The sequence below is a fragment of the Jaculus jaculus genome, chromosome 6 (genome assembly GCF_020740685.1).
Source record: "Jaculus jaculus isolate mJacJac1 chromosome 6, mJacJac1.mat.Y.cur, whole genome shotgun sequence".
Lineage (NCBI taxonomy): Eukaryota > Metazoa > Chordata > Mammalia > Rodentia > Dipodidae > Jaculus > Jaculus jaculus.
The window spans coordinates 121545986-121564920 of record NC_059107.1 but is presented as its reverse complement, the minus strand read 5'-3'; the positions used below and the strand labels follow the sequence as shown (position 1 = coordinate 121564920).

At 37.0% G+C, this 18935-nt stretch overlaps 1 protein-coding gene across 5 annotated transcripts in view; it reads right to left on the bottom strand.

Annotated features, from left to right (window-relative positions):
- Positions 1 to 18935, bottom strand: part of Nav3 (neuron navigator 3) — an 830635-nt gene that overhangs the window by 172527 nt on the left and 639173 nt on the right. For all 5 annotated transcript variants that reach the window (XM_045151620.1, XM_045151622.1, XM_045151621.1 and 2 more), the window contains one exon: positions 8667 to 8782. In XM_045151620.1, the coding sequence (XP_045007555.1) occupies positions 8667 to 8782 (116 nt within the window). The remainder of the gene's footprint in view (positions 1 to 8666; positions 8783 to 18935) is intronic.

Below are 18935 nucleotides of genomic sequence, written 5' to 3'. Positions count from 1 at the left end.
ACCAATAAGAAGCCCACTCGCTGCTTCACTAGAAGCAGTGGTCCCCGCTTCTTTAAGTGTGCAGTTGTGCATGGACTTTTGATGCTCTTGTTGCTCATGTGGATTCACATGTGACTGCATGTTACACAAGGGAGAGCAATAAGCCTTCATGTAGAGAGAATGAGATAGTCAATACCAGAAATGTGAATTACTCTCATTTTTCCAGGACCTAAAATAAAATATAGTTGGTGAAGTATCCTGGAAAGGATGGCTTTTCAGTTCTTTAGTAAACATAATTATCAAGTAGCTATTTAAATAAAAGATTTAAACATATTTGAATTACTTGAGTTTGATCTTCTTGAAATCTCTAAACATTCAATGAAAATACAACTCTAGAGATCATTTACAAAGGTCTTAAATACCAAATATTTCCCATTATTTAGTATAAAGTCAGGAAAAGATGCATATAACCATTAGCTTATCCTTTGGCTTAACTGAAATGCTACTTCTAAACATAATTCCCTGAATTCATCCAGTTATGTTAATATTACATTTAACATACCAGCGTTATTGCTATTGAGTCAAACCAGTATCTACCAAGATTTTAAAGTTGAATATAAAACTCAGTTAAAGATGCATTAAACAAATATTGCACCTGGGGGTAGATACACATGGGGCCATATAGTCTTATGCAACAGGAACAAAAATGTGTGAATGTATATAGAAAATAAAACAAGACCATTCTGAATGGAATAAAAATTTAGACTCAATTTACATTTGGCTGGATCTCTCTGGCAACAGGGGACTAATTCTTTGGGTCCATGAGCATAAGACTCAAAACAAACCAAAGCAGTGAAATCGTATCATCAATTTAAGCATCATTGTAATATCAAGGACATGGCATAAATCTTAGAGGAAATAAGCTCATTTATACATTGCTGTGAACTATAAAACATATAATATTTACTAGGACATCAATCTTCAGATTTAGGTAAATGCCATGGAGTTTCTTCCAGATGAACATGTGAACAATGATTCTGATAACTGAACTCAAGACTTTGGAGAATATTCTAGAAGGCTTACAAAGTTCCCGCATAGTAAAACTCATGCTATTCTGACGCTTATCTTCACATCAACTTTTTAATTTAAAAATTTTCACTACAATTTCATGAAGAAAATGCTTTCATTACTTCAAATGAGTTATTTTATTGAGGAGTAAAGTTACACTTAAATTTCTCTAATGCACCTGTCTAGCAGCATGGGCTGTTTGCTCTTTAACAACATACAGATCTTTACATGTCATGTGTTCTAGGATAAAGCTAAAATATGGATGTTTTCTAATATGTTTGTAACAACCAAAAGTTGTGTATTTTTTTCTCCTTGGTAAACAAGCCTGAGAAATATAGGTGAGATTTCAAGCATGGCTAATTCAGGGGCTTAGATGTTCCCATGAGTGACTTCGAGTTCAGTTTCAGCTGTTTCAGGTTATGTTTTCTACTGCTTCACTTGACAGTGGAGGCAACCACCAGCAGTCAAAAGCTTTAGCTGTTAGCTTCAGGTATAGTGGGGAAAAGGTTCATTTCTTCATAACAGTTTCAGGAAAAATGTTCTGAGACTTATATGTTATGATTAAGCCATGTTGGGTCACATGTCCATTCCTGAATCTGTCATTGTGCAGAAGAAAGGGTTGTCTTCGTGACTTGAGTTGGATCAGTTTCACATGGTTGTATGAGAGAAGAGAATGAATCCCAAGCAAAGTAAGCATTGATTATGAGGAGATGGCACAATAGATATTGGACAGGCAAGGCCAGAAGTTCAAGGTAAGTATACTATCAAGTGATAGGATAGCTTGGCATTAGATCTCCAGTCATTAGAACCCTTCCCCAGGAACAGGGTAGAATTTATTTTATTTTTATTTTCTAATTATTTTTAGACCACTCAAATTACAATAGCTTTAAAAAAATTCACAAAACCTGGATATTTCCCTGCCAAGATTAATTCAAATGAAACTTTGTCAATAAGCTCAATTATAAAAATAGCATGACAACTTTGGATTTCAGAAAATCAATGAAATTAAGAAAAGTGCTTGATTTTAAAAAATAATACTAATGAAAACATTAACATGAAAAGAACTGATTTCAAATAATCATGAAGCTGTTTCCTTCTGGAATGCTACTCTGTGGTTTCTTTGTCCATGAGGAACCTGTAGTATCTACGTCTTGTTCACTTTCAAGTCTGTTTTTACACTTGTTTGTTATTCCAAATTGTTCTTTAATTAAATATCTTCTGGCATTAAGCTATCCATTTGCTCCTCACTCTTGAATAGAAGACCTCATGTCTTAGTCATGTTGTTTTCACTTGCTTTAGTATACTTGTCATATATGACATGTGATGATTACTATAAGAATAGTTGCCAAATACGGGCTGGAGAGATGGCTTAGCGGTTAAGCGCTTGCCTGTGAAGCCTACGGACCCCGGTTCGAGGCTCAGTTCCCCAGGTCCCACGTTAGCCAGATGCACAAGGGGGCACACACGTTTGGAGTTCGTTTGCAGAGGCTGGAAGCCCTGGCGCGCCCATTCTCTATCTCTCCCTCTATCTGTCTTTCTCTCTGTGTCTGTCTCTCTCAAATAAATAAATAAATATTTAAAAAAAAAAAGAATAGTTGCCAAATAGCACAGTACTTCTCAACAATCATATGAATTTATTAAGATTGTCTTAATTATCCCACATAAAATGGGATGAATGAAAAAAAAATTAAATAGCTAAACAATCTGAATGTAGAGAGTAGGATTCAATTTTTTTCTTAATTCCTAGTACATTTTTCTTGGCATATCTGATTTTATCTTTGAAGGAATATTTGGTGGCTTTGTCCAAACTAGGACCTAGCAGTAAATGAAAGTGTTCATATAGCTTGTGGCACCACTATAAACAGAAAGCAGTAACATATACTAACAACCACAGATACAATAAAGAGGAAATAATGGATTAAATATGAGTGTCGCTCTCACTCTTAGCCCAAAAACCTCCTCCAGAAAGATGGCTATAGGTACTGAGCAGGCTCAAAATTTATCAAAGCATAAAATCAGACGTTGCTGAGAGCTCAAGACTCAAGGAGGTTTATGATACTCTCCACAGCTCAGGGAACTTTGTGGAAGAAGGAAAAAGAGCACAAGAGTCAGAAGGTGGGGTGGTATACTGTCTGAATCATTGTACCTTCCCCCACAAAGACTGACTGGTGAAGTCATGACCCCACAGTAAGCATAAGTAACACCACTGAGGAGGACCCTCAGTGGATGGGGGAAGGGAAGATAGAACATAAGAACATAGCCTAATGGGAAGATAACCAATCTACAGTATATTCATACAACATAATTTTAAATAAATAAATTTAAAAAGACATGGAAAGCTGTGGAAGGATGAGATCTCTGAGAAAGAAAGGTATCCATTTTTGTATTTATTATTAGTTCATGTATTTTGCATATATTCTTTGGAAACTACCATGGTCTGGGCTTCATATTTTATTCCAGTGACAACAGAGTGAATAATAGCAGAAGTGTTCCCTGATGGAGAGGCCATCCATGGTGACAGTGAAGATGCACTGGGTCATTCCTACTTACTCTTTTGCCCCACAATTCTTGCTATGCTCAGACAGAATCAGAACTATTGGCCTAGCATCTTGAATACAGTGCTTTGATCTTGCAGACAAGCCTTGCTTAAGAATGTAAAAGGTAGTCAGGTATGGTGGCTCACTAATTTAATCCCATCACTCAGAAGGCAGAGGTGGGAGGATTGCCGTGAGTTCAAGGCTGCCCTGAGACTCCATAGTGAATTCCAGGTCAGCCTGGGCTAAAGTAAGACCCTACCTCAAAAAAAACAAAAAAAAAAAAAAAAGAAAGAATATAAAGGGTAGTCATGTATGGTGGCACACACCTTTAATCCCATCACTCAGGAGGCAGAGGTGGGAGGATTGCCATTGGTTCAAGGCCACCCTGAGACTCCATAGTGAATTCCAGGTCAGCCTGGGCTAGAGTGAGACCTTACCTCAAAAAACCAAAAAAGTAAAGAAAGAATATAAAGGGTAGTCAGGTATGGTGGCACACACCTTTAATCCCATCACTCGGGAGGCAGAGGTGAGAGGATCATCATAAGTTCTATGCCACCATGAGACTACATAGTGAATTTCAGATCAGCCTGGGCTAGAGTGAAACCCTATCACAAAATAAAAACAAAAATAAAATTATAAAAAATAATGTAAAGGTTTTGGTCACCTTAGGCATGCAGAGTGATTTCTATTTTGCACAGGCTTTCAGCTCATTCTTTCCTTCTGCAGGTAAGCCTTCCTAAACTAGGTCATATTTTGCCAGTTTAGGTTTCCTCTGCACTCTGTATGTAACACTTCATAGTGTTAGCTTTGAAACTATTTAAAATGAGCCTCACATTAAGCTTGCTCTCTGATGTAAGTAGAGCTATTTCTGTTTGTGGTCAGCTATACAACTTTCACCCCAGGAGGCCCTGAACATGGCATTTAAAAAGAAGGATAATTGATGTTAAATATATATATTTCTGAATGAGTGTTCTTTAAGTAAATCAAGCAGATTAAAGTACATAAAAATAACAGTGGAATGTATGAGAGTATGATTTCAAATGTATGAGACTATGAGATAATTGTGGGAACCCTTTAGAGAACAACTGAAAACTGTGGAAAAATGAGACCCACAATACACCTGGGTAGAATATTCTAGAAGAAAGAATAGCAAGCACATAGGCCAGATAAGCTGCTTTCTTCTGATTTTTATTAGGATCAGAGAAGAAATTGTGTGTGTGTATGTGTGTGTGTGTGTGTGTTTGTGTTGTATGTGCATGTGTGGATGTATGTGCATGTAGGTGTGTATGAATTGTGTGTGTGTGTGTGTGTGTATTGGTGTCTATGGATGCCAGAAAACATTGCTGAGTGTTTTCCTCCATCATTCTCCAACTTAGTTTTGAACATGTAGCTCAAAGACTCAGCAAGAGAAGCTAGCTAGAAATTCCTGGGGATCCCCATGTCTCTACCTCTCAAGAACTGGGATTACAGGACACACTCAACATCGTAAATCCTCATGGTTGAAAAGCAAGCATTCTACTGACTGGTCCATCCCAGCCTTAGAAACTGCTTTATAATAGACTGAGATTAGTAGTCTGGGAAGATATCTCAGTGGTGTGCCCACCAAGTATGATGCCTGAGTTTGATTGTTTTGGTTCACATCTATAATCCCAGTGCTTGGGAGGCAAAGACAGGGGTAGTCTTGTTATGTGGTAAGCCACAGGCCAATGGGAGATGCAGATGCCATGTCTCAAAAGGTAGTGCTCATGAGGAAAACACTTGAAGTTATCTTTTGACACACATATAAACCCCACCACATATATGCAAAAATACAGTAATATTGGAGAAATAGCTTTATCTCATGTGCTAAAGAAAATTCTGGATAGAGAAAGGGAGATGAAAGGGTAGAAGAAAGAGTAACCCAAGGGTAAATCTGTGTACTGAGTATACATGTTCTAAATGGGTAGATGTGGAGGCAGTGCTTATAGACTTTCTTTGCATTTTGTTTTATTTTTTTAGTGAAATACAAGTCAAGATTACCAGTTAAGACTAGCGCAGGTAGTATTAGAACATCAGAAAGAAAAGATGTAACAATTTCATCTAATAATGTAAGAATATGAAGAAATTATGTTTTACAGAGTGATTACTGGGGACATTATAGATTGACTTAAGGGCTGGAGATATCACTCAGTGGATAAAAGCACTTGCTAGCAAAGCCTAAGCACCTGGGTTCAATTTCCCATTACCCATGCAAAGCCAGATCTACCAAGTGATTCATTTGTCTGGAGTTTGTGGTGGCAAGAGGCCCTGGTAAAACTTTCTCTGTCTCTCTCTCTCTCTCTCTCTCTTCCTTCTTTCCTCCCTCAAATAAATAAATGGTATTTTTAAAATATTTACTTGAGGTTGATGGTCATGAATATAAAAGGAGTCACCTCAAACTCTAATGCGTTTATTTATCTTCTGGTGCATTCATTGGTGGCATGCAATAGTTAAATAACTGAATTCAACCATATCTGTGATTTCAGTGATGTGAGATAGTGCAAAGGACATAAAGATGTTTATGAAAGCAAAATGATCTTCAGTTATCAAAGGAGCATGACTCAGTCAGGGGAGAAGGTATAAAGGGAATTAGAAATCCAGAATCTCAGAATTAGAAATCCTAAAAGAACTATTGTGGAATCAGAGTGACAAAAGAAGAACAATGGAAAAATAGGAAGTTGATTAAAATGATATTGTACAGAATTTGTATTTTCTGATGATGTTCAAGTCTATGGTGAGACCATGAGCATAAGTATCTCACAGCAGATTGCTAGACAAGACAATTAGGAAAGAGCCAAGACATTGGAAAGATCATCTATGCAAACATTTTAATCACCAAAACTGAGACTGCAATTGCAATGCAGAGGGTGACAGAGATTCAGAAACTAAAATTAAGAAGTGATGATCATGCAACCTCATTTCTGTATGATTTCATCTTCTGCTGATGTTCTCGTCTATACTTCTCTAATTAGCATTTCTTATGTGAAGATACAGAATAGGAACTGCACAAAGATCTAACATTTCTGGAACACTGACATCACACTGTAATTGTTAAATTACATCAAGTGTCAAGGTCAAATGGGCAGCAAGACATAGCTAGACAGGAGGAATAAGTTCTGCTGTACTATTCTTCAGAAAGATGATTATGGTTTGTGATATTGTATGAATCAAAAGAGCAAGATGATAGAATTTTGAATGTTCTCACTGTAAAGGTCTTATAAATACATAGAGTGGGAAGGTGGCTCAGTAGGTAAAGCACTTACTCTGCAAGTATGAGTAACTAAGTTCAGATCTCCAGACCCCTTTTAAATAGATTATAAATATCTGAGATGATAGTCAAAATGTCTTGAAATGATCATTATGTTTCCATTCAATAGATTATTTTAACTGTGACTCATAAATATTTATAATTATATATTAATCAAAATAAATAAATTTGCCTTATTTTAAGTTAAATAATAGGCCTACTAAATTATTGTTTAAAATCATCATCGGGTTGTATATGTAATATGTACATGAGCCATCAATTTCATGTTTAGATATAGATTTTAGTATAAGAGATCTTATGTTTACTTAAATTTTCTAAAATGTGAATTTATTTGAAATATGAAACACTTCTAGTTATACTCACCCTGTGGTTAATTTATAAATTACTAACCATAAATAAATCCCATTCCTTTTCTGCAAAAATCTCATTTGTATTAAGAGGCATTTTTATTACCCCACAGCAGGATAATTTTAAACAGAAAATAGTAAGAATAAGAAAATCATATAGGTTTCATTGAGCCATTTATTTTCTGCTTTCTTTCTTTAAAACTGTGTTTCTCTATATGAGATTACTACAGCATAATAATAATAATAATACAAAATAATATGTATTACAATGAATTCTAGATTATTTATTACTTTCCATTATTCTATTAAAATACCAAAGCATTAACTGTAAATATAAAATGATTATAGTCTAGGTGGAATCAAAAAGTAAGAATTAAGTATGAATTATTTATTGCATCAGAATTATTCAGTGATAGGCTAACTTTGGAAAATGGGGTTCATTTGTGACACTCACAAAATTATAAATCAAACTCTATTAAATTCATTTTCATGTATGGATTACCATGCTTATAATTTCATATAAATACTGAAAAAATTCATAATATATGTACATAATAGGCATAGGAGTGATCTGGTAACAATATAGGTGACAGCATCACTGTGTACAATGGTACTGCCTAGAAATAACAAATAGCTAAAGTTCTCCTGAAATATTTGAAAAACCTGTAATATACCAGAAGCATAGCTATATCTTCACATTCTGATTTTTACTCCTTCCCTACACTGGTCCTTTGTACTATTCACCACTTGCAACCCTTGATATATTAAAGGCCTTAAACATTGACCCAGACTTATTTGAATCCCAGGAAAACAATGGGATTAAGGTGAAAATTCCTTTTTTATATACACACAAAATCTAGAAATTATATCTGAGATCATTACATGATTTCTTCTATTAGCTACACAAATGAACAATGAAATGTTTACTAATTAGGTTCTATTAAAGATGCATAAGGGAGAAATACTCTAAATAGTATGCATTTGAAGATAGGACAGAGTTGATTTATTCATAAAAATATATATTGACATTTAATATTTAGTGTATTTTCAATCTTCATATAGATAGACAGATGCTAGAAGGATACATAGACATGTAGATGATAATAGCTAGCTAGCTAGATAACTATGTAGACAGACATACCAATAGATGTATTTCCAAAGAATTACTTATTATCCATGTCAGGTTCCACAATTATTCTCTGATTATATTAAATTTGACTCAGGCAAAGATGACTTGAAATGGAATACAGTATGAGCTCCTGAAAATACCACCATACCTTCACAGGAGCAAAGAAATAATCCTAAACAGAATTAACAAATGTCCAATATTCTGTGAAGTATGAAATGTATAGTTTTATAACTTTATAGAGCCTAATATCATTCCATAAAAGAACACATAGGAGATTACAGATTCTGATGTCTGATCTTCCTATTAACCAAGTTACTTACCAGATATCTCCTCTAGGCACTGCTTGGCAGTTTTGTTGTAGGATGAGTCCATCTTTGTAGGGCTGGTACAGGAGTCAGCAGATGGCAAAGGGGCCCCTTCATTTTCTGAATGTGCTCTGAGATGAAACAAGGAGAGAGAAACAAACAGCAATTGCGGTCACCAATGACTCATCAGAGTAGAAGCTCTTTAGAACCAAGATAAATAAACTTATTATCTTTTCATCAAGGTCAGTAAGTCTCTTGGCAACTGGGGTGATCTAGGGCTGTCTATCTGAAGGAAATTATGTTACTTACTTTTCATGTAAGTGACATATTAGACCTTATCTTTTTGATTTTTATAAATTTGACAGTTTGAAAACTACCAATAATTGATTATATTGAGGGGTAAAGGCACAAAAAAAAATTGAAGAAAGACAATGATTTGCCTGGTTTAGAGAAATTCTGGTCAAATTATGCTCTTATGAGCCTAGTAACTTTAAAACCACATGTAACATTTTTGTGCAAATTGTACAAAACATATAATAAAACTGAACATATGAATAAAACTCATTAATGCATAGGTAATAAATGGACTTTCAACATTACTAGGATGACTTTTTTGCGAGCAAGAATTTAAAAAATATTATAGTTAATCAGAACAAAATTCTTTTCTACATCTACTTTTCATATTCTGTGATTTATATTTGTGTGTATGGACATGGTGAACATGTAAAGATGTGTCTAATAAAATGCAAAGTACTCAACAGAGGGATTGTGTTCTTTTGATATTCCAAACCTACTTCATGCAGTTTCATTTACATATAGGCAAATAGTCTAAGAAACTCTTTTTGATGTAGCTGAAAAATATATATATATATATTTGATATAAAGAATCATACCTTCGAAAAGTTCACAGCATAAACTAAGACACAGAGGAGGCAAATTGATAGAGCACTGCATGCGGGACTATGTTCTTTGTAGGCATTTCATTTCTTATATTTGAAGTCTCATTTCTAGTACAGTCTGAATCACAGTATAATATCTAATTATGTTTTACTCTTAATAACCTATGTGAAATATTTTTAAAATAAAATTAAGTGTATATTAATCAACTTTAATTAATATTTTGTATTTATCAATATTGATGAGAGAAAAAAACATAACAATTGATATGAGTAATAGTGGATATTTGTCCAGCATCATAGTATAGGCTTGTAATTCCAGATTTATTTTTTATTTTTTATTCTTTTGCTATATGTGTCTGGGTCTGTGTGGGTGTGAGAGAGAGAGAAAGAGAGCGAGAGCACATGTGTGTAATATGTGCACTGTGGTATGTGGTACATGTAGCTATGAGCATGCCTTGCATGTTTATGCAAAGGACAGAAGAAAATCAGGTATCCTCCTTTATTGCTCATCTGCATATTTCCTTGAGACTGAGTCTCTCATTGTACCTGCAGCTTCCATTTCTCATCAGACTGGCTGACCAAAAGCCCCAGAACTTCTTGTGTCTCCATTCCCCACATCTCCAAAGAACTAGAGTTATGGATATGTTGCAGGCAGGCTTACCTATTTTCATGGTTGCTGAGGAACCAAACTCACAATAAATCAGATCCTCTTACTATTGTGCAGCCAGTATTCTTACCTACTGAGTCATTTCCCCAGTACAACACAGTCCCAGCATTTCTGGTTCATATGCCTATGTCTCTGGAGTACAAAACCTAGGAATGTTCATGAAAGATATAGCCTACTTTCTTCTTTTCTTTGGTAGTGTGTCTAGATTCTCTCAAACATAATTTAATACTTAGCACTTGTCCATACTTGTCTTCTAAAACTTCAACTCAGAAGTTTCCTATGTCAGATGTGTACAATGCCTATCAATTGACATTTTCTTTTAGTTTTCACAAAAATATCTCAGACTCATCACATATAGAATGAAATTCACACTATTTCCTCAACTAACCCAGCCATTATTTAATGATCTTTTGGGGGCATACTTATGGTACTGATGGAGCCTGACTGAGCACTAAGTAGCCCGGTCCCTGTCTGCTCACTGGAATCCTCTTGAATAACCACCCCTTTACTCTTTGACCATACCAGACATAAAAACAGTAGAAGTGGTAGAAAAACATCTAGAAAGAGTGGTATAATGGCATATGCATTGGTTTGGTTATAAAACTTTGGCTTTTAACCATTATTAAATCAAGTGATATTGGAATGTTCTTTCAGTTTATTCATCTGTAAAAACAAAAACTAAGGGCCAGAGAGATGGCTAAGCAGTTAAGGTGATTGCCTGTGAAGCCTAAGGACCCAGTTTTGATTCCCAAGTACCTGCATAAAGCAGATGTACAAGATGGCACATGCGTCTGGAGTTAATTTGCAGTGGCTAGAGATCCTGGCATGCCTACTCGCTCTCTGTCTCTCTCAAATAAACAAATAAATAAATATTTTTTAAAACACAAAAATATAAGTCTCACAAAATAACTGCAAACTCAAATGTTACTGTCACTGAAAATCTAGAGAGGCACTCTCTTGTGGTATGTGGATTCTGGATACTAGGAAAATGAGGAACACTTAAGCCTTTTCTGAAGGCTCTGTAGTTTTTTCTGTGCCATATCCCTTGTGCATTGATTGCTTCACTCCTCTATTTCTGAAGTCTACCATGGCCTGTTCATGGCTCATTTATTGTGAGTCATTGTGTCTTCCCAACAGCTTTCCTAGCCAGAATTTTGTCAGAATAAAGAGTAAAAGTCCTGTAAGTTTTTCAGGCTTCTTATTCCTTCCTGAATATGTTCAAATGGAGAATATATAGTGAGGGTGGAGTCCTGGAGCAAACCTAGCTGGCTGGCTGCCACAAGTGGCACAAAGACGCCCTGCCTTGGTGAGCTGGCTGCGAGCCAGGCTTGGCTTTGAATCCCGCAGGTTCAGTATTCATGCATTCATCTCCCAGGAGCTGAGTCACATTAAGTAGTTTGCTGAGATGACTGTCTAAAGACAATGCTAATTGGTTCCTATTAGACCAAGACCAGCAGCTGTCATGGGAGCCAGAATACTTGTGATCATTTTAGTTATTCATAGACTCTTTCTCTGGAAAACCCTGGCACAAGAGGACTTCCAAAATGTGTTTTTGAAGTAGTTATTTCTCTTTCTCCAAACATATCTTTCAAGAGCATTCTTTAGGAACTGACTCTTAGCTTGCTTCCTTCCTCTATAGATTTACTGTTCAATTCCATTGACCATGCCTCTATGGAGTCTTGTCTGAGACACTCATAAAATGAACTCATATTCTTGACAGCTCAATCTTAACTTGGAAGCATATATCTTATCTTAGTAGTATGACAGTGTATATTTCTGGCTGATTCACTCTTGGGTGTCTTTTTACCTTAAGTCACAAGAGAATAGTATTTATTTTCAAGTTATTTGATGTATTTCCCATGGTGTTCCCTAAATGAGTTACTTATATTATCACTGACATGGAAACAGACTGATCTTTGGAAAGAACATGTGAAAAACTCCTAATCATTTTAAGGGCTTAGAAGTCATCATTGGTTTAATGTTCCCATGTGTGTTTCAAGGTTTCTATTTCCAACTCACACTTTGATAAAGTAGAATTTGATTTTTAATTCTAGTCTACAGAGATGCAATCATCACCAGTTAATAGATTTATCTTTTACATATGATCAAAGAAATGAGTTAACTCTCTAGGCAATCCCGAAATGTCCTATATTCTTATAGCTATTATATATTAATTAAATAAAAATATTTAGGTTGATGCATGAAACAAATTTTAAAGACTTGAGAGCAGAAGGTGCACTTTAAGTGGATTTGCAATGTCCTCACTCACTAGTACCATGCAAACTAAAACTGCCCTTATATCAAGTGGAAGAATGTAAGTAATGAGGGACATGTCCTCTGAAAACTCCCACTGTGCATTTGAGTTATAGCCACCATGTTAATATGCCTATTGAAACTATGATATCTAATTTGCAAAACACAATTTATATATAGTTCTAATAAGCACACTCTTAGTGTTACAGGTTGTTACAAAACATTATAGATAGTACTTAGAAGTCTGGATGTGTCTACTGATTTGTATAAAACCTACTTTAAAAAATTTTTTAAATAATTTTTATTTATTTATTTGACAGAGAAAGGGGGAGAAAGGGAGTGCGCGAGAGAGAATGAGTGGGTGTACCAGGGCCTCCAACAAACGAACTCCAGACACATGCGCCCCTTATGCATCTGGCTAACGTGGGTCCTAGGGAATTCAGTCTGGTTCCTTTGGCTTTGCAGACAAACAACTTAACTGCTAAGCCACCCCTCCAGCCCTACTACTGCCCATTTTTGTGTGTTACTATGTATCAAGTGTGTTCACAGAGTGTGGCACAACACTCAAATTTCTCTCCAATCCTACAAGAGGCACTGCAGGAAAAAGAATGAAAGTGCCTAGCAGTCAAATCTCTGGTCCTAGATAACAATCTGGCAGATGCTTAACCCATTCGTGAACCAGGCTGCCTGTAAATATTAATCAGTTAATCACTACTTTCACCAGCTTTATTCTATCCAATGCCTCTGGACACAGAGTATTGTATTGCATCTAAGGTTTCCTTAGCTGACAGTTCAGGAGCTAAGTCAATAACAGACATGATTCAGTGTGACAACATGCACTTGTGTATTCTAAATGTCACTCTGTAATTACTTGCCAGTTAAATGAATTAGTGAAAAAACTTTGACTCTACCCTATTTGAAATTTCATAAATTTAAGAATTTGTTCTATCAAGAAATTAAAAGTACATTAAAGTTATCAATGTGTACACTTGCCCCACACATATTGCTTACTTTTTACCATTTAGAAATCCTAGGCTCAGTAACATCGTTTTAAATATCATCTCCAATAAAAATAATCAGGGTGCCTTAAATAAAAGCTGAATCCAATTTAGAGAAACTACAAGATGAATTTACAACACTTTGAGATGTAAAGGAAGGAATTCTCAGAATGGTCATGTTTGTTCAAAGAACACACAAAGTAGCTTGGAAGGCCTCTCAGCAGAATGCAGAAATGAAAATGTTATGATAAGAATGGATTATGACCAATGGAATATAATAGGAACCTATTAGTCCTTACAATTTAGGCAGACACTAGAGATAAATCTCTGTCTGACAATATAATTGTAAAAATCAAGCACAAAAGGTGTCAAATAATCTATCATTATTATAATCAAGATTTTATGTTTTTATTTTATTTATTTATTTTTGTTTTTGAGAAAGTAAGTGAGAGCAAGAGAAAGACAGAATTGGGCCAGGGCCTCCATCCACTGCAATCAGACTCCAAATGTGCAAATGCATGACATTGTGCATGAGTCACCTTGCGTGTCTGGCATACATGGAATCTGTAGAGTTGAAGTGGGTCCTTAGATTCCCAGGCAAGTGCTTTTAAGTGCTAAGCCATCCCTCTAGCCCTAGAATTAAGTTTTTAAAAATATTTTTATTTATTTGTTTGCAAGGGAGGAGAAATGGGTGTGCCACAGTCTCTTCCTGCTACAAATGAACTCCAGACACATGTTGCTTTGTGCACCTGACTTTATGTGGGTATTGGGGAATTGAACTCAGGCTGTCAGGTTTTGCATGAAATATCCTTAACCACTCTGCAATCTCTTCAGAACCTAGAATCAAGTTTTTTGTAAATATTTTATTTATATATTTATTTATTTGCAAAGAGAGAGGAAGTGAATATGAATAGGTGTGCCGGGGACTCTAGCCACTGCAAAGGAACCCCAGATGCATGCATCACTATGTGCATATGGCTTTACAAGGGTAATGAGGAATCAAATTCAGGCTGTTATGCTTTGCAGGCAAGCAACTTAACCACTTAGCCATCTCTCTGGCCCTAGAATTGAGTTGTTTTTACCGAGGCAAGAAACCTCAACATATTCTAACACTGATGGGTTGTGGTGGTTTGATTCAGGTGACCCCCATAAACTTAGGTGTTCTAAATGCTAGTCTCCCCAGCTGATGGGAATTGGAAATTAAGGCCTCCTGTAGAGGGTGTATTTTCGGGGGTTGGCTTATGGGTGTTATAGCCAGTTTCCCCATGCTAGTGTTTGGCGCACTCTCCTGTTACTGTTGTCCACCTTATGTGGGCCAGGGGGGTGATATCTACCCTCTGGTCATGCCATCATTTTTCCCTGCCATCTTGAAGCTTCCTCTCAAGCCTATAAGCCAAAATGAACCTCTTTTTCCTCCAAGCTTCTCTTGGTTGGGTGATTTCTACCAGCAATGCAAACTTAACTGCAACAGTAAAGTGTTACCAAGGAGTGGGATTGTTGCTAGACACCTGACTGTGTGGCTTTGGCCTTTTGGAGCTGATTTTCAAGAGGAATATGAAGGGATTTGAAGCCTTGGCCTAAGAGACGCCTTGCAGTGCTGTAAGTACAGCCTGATGGACTATTCTGGTCAGAGCTGCAAGACCTGGATGCAGTATGAACTATGGACTGTGAGGTTTGGCTTATGAGGGTGAGAAAGAGCTTTGCTTGAGCTGGGCTAGCAGTTTGTGTGAAAAGCTTGCTGTTACGCCTGTGTCCTGAGAGGTTAGGCAGGGTTGCTTTGCACAGAAATGAACTGGTGTGAGCAGACAGATGTGGCACAGAAAGAAAACTCTTTGGGTGAACTGCTGCCCGTTCAGCTGCAATTGAGAGATTACAACCTTTGAGATTCAGCCTGCTGACCTGCACTGTGGCACAGGAAGAATATAGACTGATTTGGGGGGGTCTGAGTGGTCAAAGTCTGCTTTATTCCCCCATGGATTCACAAATTGGTACACTACCTGGTATTGTGGAGTATAAGAAATGCAAGAAAGAGAGGGTCATTGAGTTTGTAACACAGTCTTGTGTTTTGGAAATGAACATGGGCAGTGTGAAGCAGGTTTGCTGGATGCCTGCACAGAGACCCCATGAGACCATGAGGATGAACTGTGGATTGCAGTGGAGATCCTGTGGAGATGCCAGGACCAGCAAATAGCTACTAAGGAAAGCTACTGGCCCTGATGAGTTTTCTAGGACTGTGAATAGCCTAGCTGGAGGGGTAGAATTGCAATGCCAGAGACTTGTTGCTGGCTAGAATTATTGGACCTGGAGATTTGTCACTGTCTAGAGTTGTTGGACTTGAAGCTACAGAGTTTGATATTTGTCCTAGTTGTTTAAATCTTGTATTGGTTTAATATTTCTTTACTTTGCCCAATGCCATTTTTTTCAGTGTGAATGTTTATTCTGTGCCATTATGTGTTTTTATTTGGGGGGGGGACTTTTTGGTATTATGTCTCAGTTAAAAGTTCTTGGACTATGGGGATGTTTGAATATCATTGGGATTGATAAAAACTATTGGGAATTTTAAGTTGGACTGAATGCATTGTATTTTACATCATGTATGGATATCAGTTTACAGGAGCCAGGGACAGAATATAGTGGTTTGATTCAGGTGTCCCCCATAAACTTAGGTGTTCTGGATGTTAGGTTCCCCACCTGATGGCAGTTGGAAATTACAGCCTCCTGGAGGCACTGTATTGTTGGGGGCAGGCTTATGGGTATTGTAGCCAGTTTCCCCATGCCAGTGTTTGGCACAGTCCCCTGTTGCTATTGTCCATCTTATGTTGGCCAGGGAATGATGTCCACCTTTTACTCATGCCATCATTTTCCCTGCCTTCATGGAGCTTCCCCCTCGAACCTGTAAGCCAAAATAAATCTCGTTTCCCTACAAGCTGCTCTTGGTCAGGTGATTTCCACCAGCAATGCAAACCTGTCTGCAACACAGGTGAATGTAGATAAAGGAATAGAAGTTTAATATAGTATCACATTATCTTTTTTTTTTAAAAAAATGACCAACTCTATTTATTTATTTATTGTTTATTTTTGTTTATTTATTTGAGAGTAACAGACAGAGAAAGAGGCAGATACAGAGAGAAAGAATGGGTGCACCAGGGCCTCAAGCCACTGCAAAAGAACTCCAGATGCATGCACGCCCTGGTGCATCTGGCTAACATGGGTCCTAGGGAATTGAGCCTTGAACCAGGGACCTTGGGCCTCACAGGCAAGTACTTAACAGCTAAGGTACCTCTCCAGCCCCACATTATCTTCTTATAAAAATATTTATTAAATATAAATGAGATTGATTTTAGAATAGAAAACTATAAGAAATGTTATCTTAATGAATCAACCAAATTTTATGCTGCCAAAGTAGAAAATATTGATAATCATCCTATCATCTTGTGAGGACACAATGGGAAGAACAGTTATTAATGTGACAATCCAAATAAATTATATGTATATGATATATATATATATATATATATATATATGTATGTATTTATCTAAGCTTGACAAAATACCAGAGAAAACCAAATTTAAAAAAAACACTGCATAAAATGCCTAGCTTTCAATAACTGATTGTCATTAATGTCCAAGAAAGAATGAAGAGGATTAGAGAGATGTGTTAGTGGTTAAGGCGCATTCCTGCAAAGCCTAATGATTCATATTCAACTCTCCAGATACCATATAAGCCAGACACATAAAGGTGAAGCAAGCACAAGGTCACACATGCCCACTAGGTGGTGAAAGCATCAGGAGTTTGATTGCAGTGTCTGAGACCCTAGCATGCCAATTCTCTCCTTCTCCCTCTCTCTCTCTCTCTTCTCTAAAACAATAAAAAAAAAAAAATTAAAAAGAAGATAAAATAAAATAAAAAATAAGAATAAAGAGAAAATCCAAACTTACAGTCAAGATGGCAGACTCCTAACCATGCTAGAGCTCTATGGGTGAAATTGGGCAAGAATTGAGGGGCTCCAGTACTAGGTGGATGCTGGGGTGTCTATTTAGGAATCTGCCATTGCCTATGCTCTCCAGCACAACTAGGAAACCACCCAAGAACCCTGCTAGTCCCTCAAGCTAGGCAGTCTGGGTGTACCACCCCAGTTGCTAGCTTCTGCCAGTCCCAGTGGGTTCCCAACCCATGCCATCCATCCTGCCAGTCTCAGCAGGTCTTTCCTGCTTGGCCACCTCCTCTAATAACACCAAACCAAACCACTAGCCTCATACACACCTATGCCCCCACACAGACCACTTCCTCAGATCTGCTCTTCACTAGCTCATGAATACCAGAACCCCTACCTTCCTACCTTCTCTCCCCCTCCCACCGCACACCACCACAACTAACAAACAACAACCAACATCTGCCTATAGGCACCATGGTTGTTACTCCTGTCCCAGAAGAGGAGTACAAGAAGATATAACAACCACACACCAAAGGGTACCTTCACAACCTCCTCAAATGGGGTACAATGCGGTAGCAGATGAAAGTGCTACTGCTCCTGAGCACCACAGGCAATACACAGCTGAGATTATAGGCAGAAGAGATTCTGGACCCCAATCACAGCTATCATAACAGCCTCCAGCCAAGAGCTGCTGGTGCACTTTCAAACTTCAAAACCTGCACTTCCCTGATTATAACACCATCCCATTCCAAACCCAAAACAGAACACTCACTGAAGACCCTGCAATTGCAAATTCTTGCTTTCTCCTTAGTAAAACAATACGTTGTACCCCAAGAGGAGTACACACCAATGCAAAAAAAAAAAAAATACAACACAACAAACTGAGATCTCCACTAAGATAGATTAATTACACAATATCCAATAAAAAACAAAAAGGAGACAACAGAAATAGAAGGCCAGAATGAAAGAACAATATGTTACCCACACCAAGCAAAATGCTGAACTGGAAGCAAGCCATCAAAAAACCAATATCACATAGATTAAATGCAACAGAATCATCTCTTACAGCACACAGCTTTAATCACAAGGTTTAACTTAATTGAGGGAAACGAGAGTCCTCAAAAGAGAGATCAATTAATTGAAGGTGAATCAACAAATACAGGATCTCAATAACCAGCTGATTAATCTCAATGAAAACATAATTCAATGCAAGAATGAATTTCAAGAAGCATCAAGAAAACAAACCCTGACCTGAAATCAGGACTCAAGAAAAGGATGCATACAATAAAGAAAAATGCAACAGAAAACAAAAATCAAATTGAGCTTGTGAAAGCCTCTCTAGAAAGCCTCACTAACAGAGTTAACCATGTGGAGGATAGAACCTCAGATATGGAAGACAAAACAAAAAAAAAACTGTTTGGAAGTCCAAAAACTTTGATAAGTTCAAAAAGTCATATAAACTGAATATAAGGGAAATGAGGGATACCCTAAAATGATCAAACATCATGATTATGCCAGAAGGAAAAGAAACT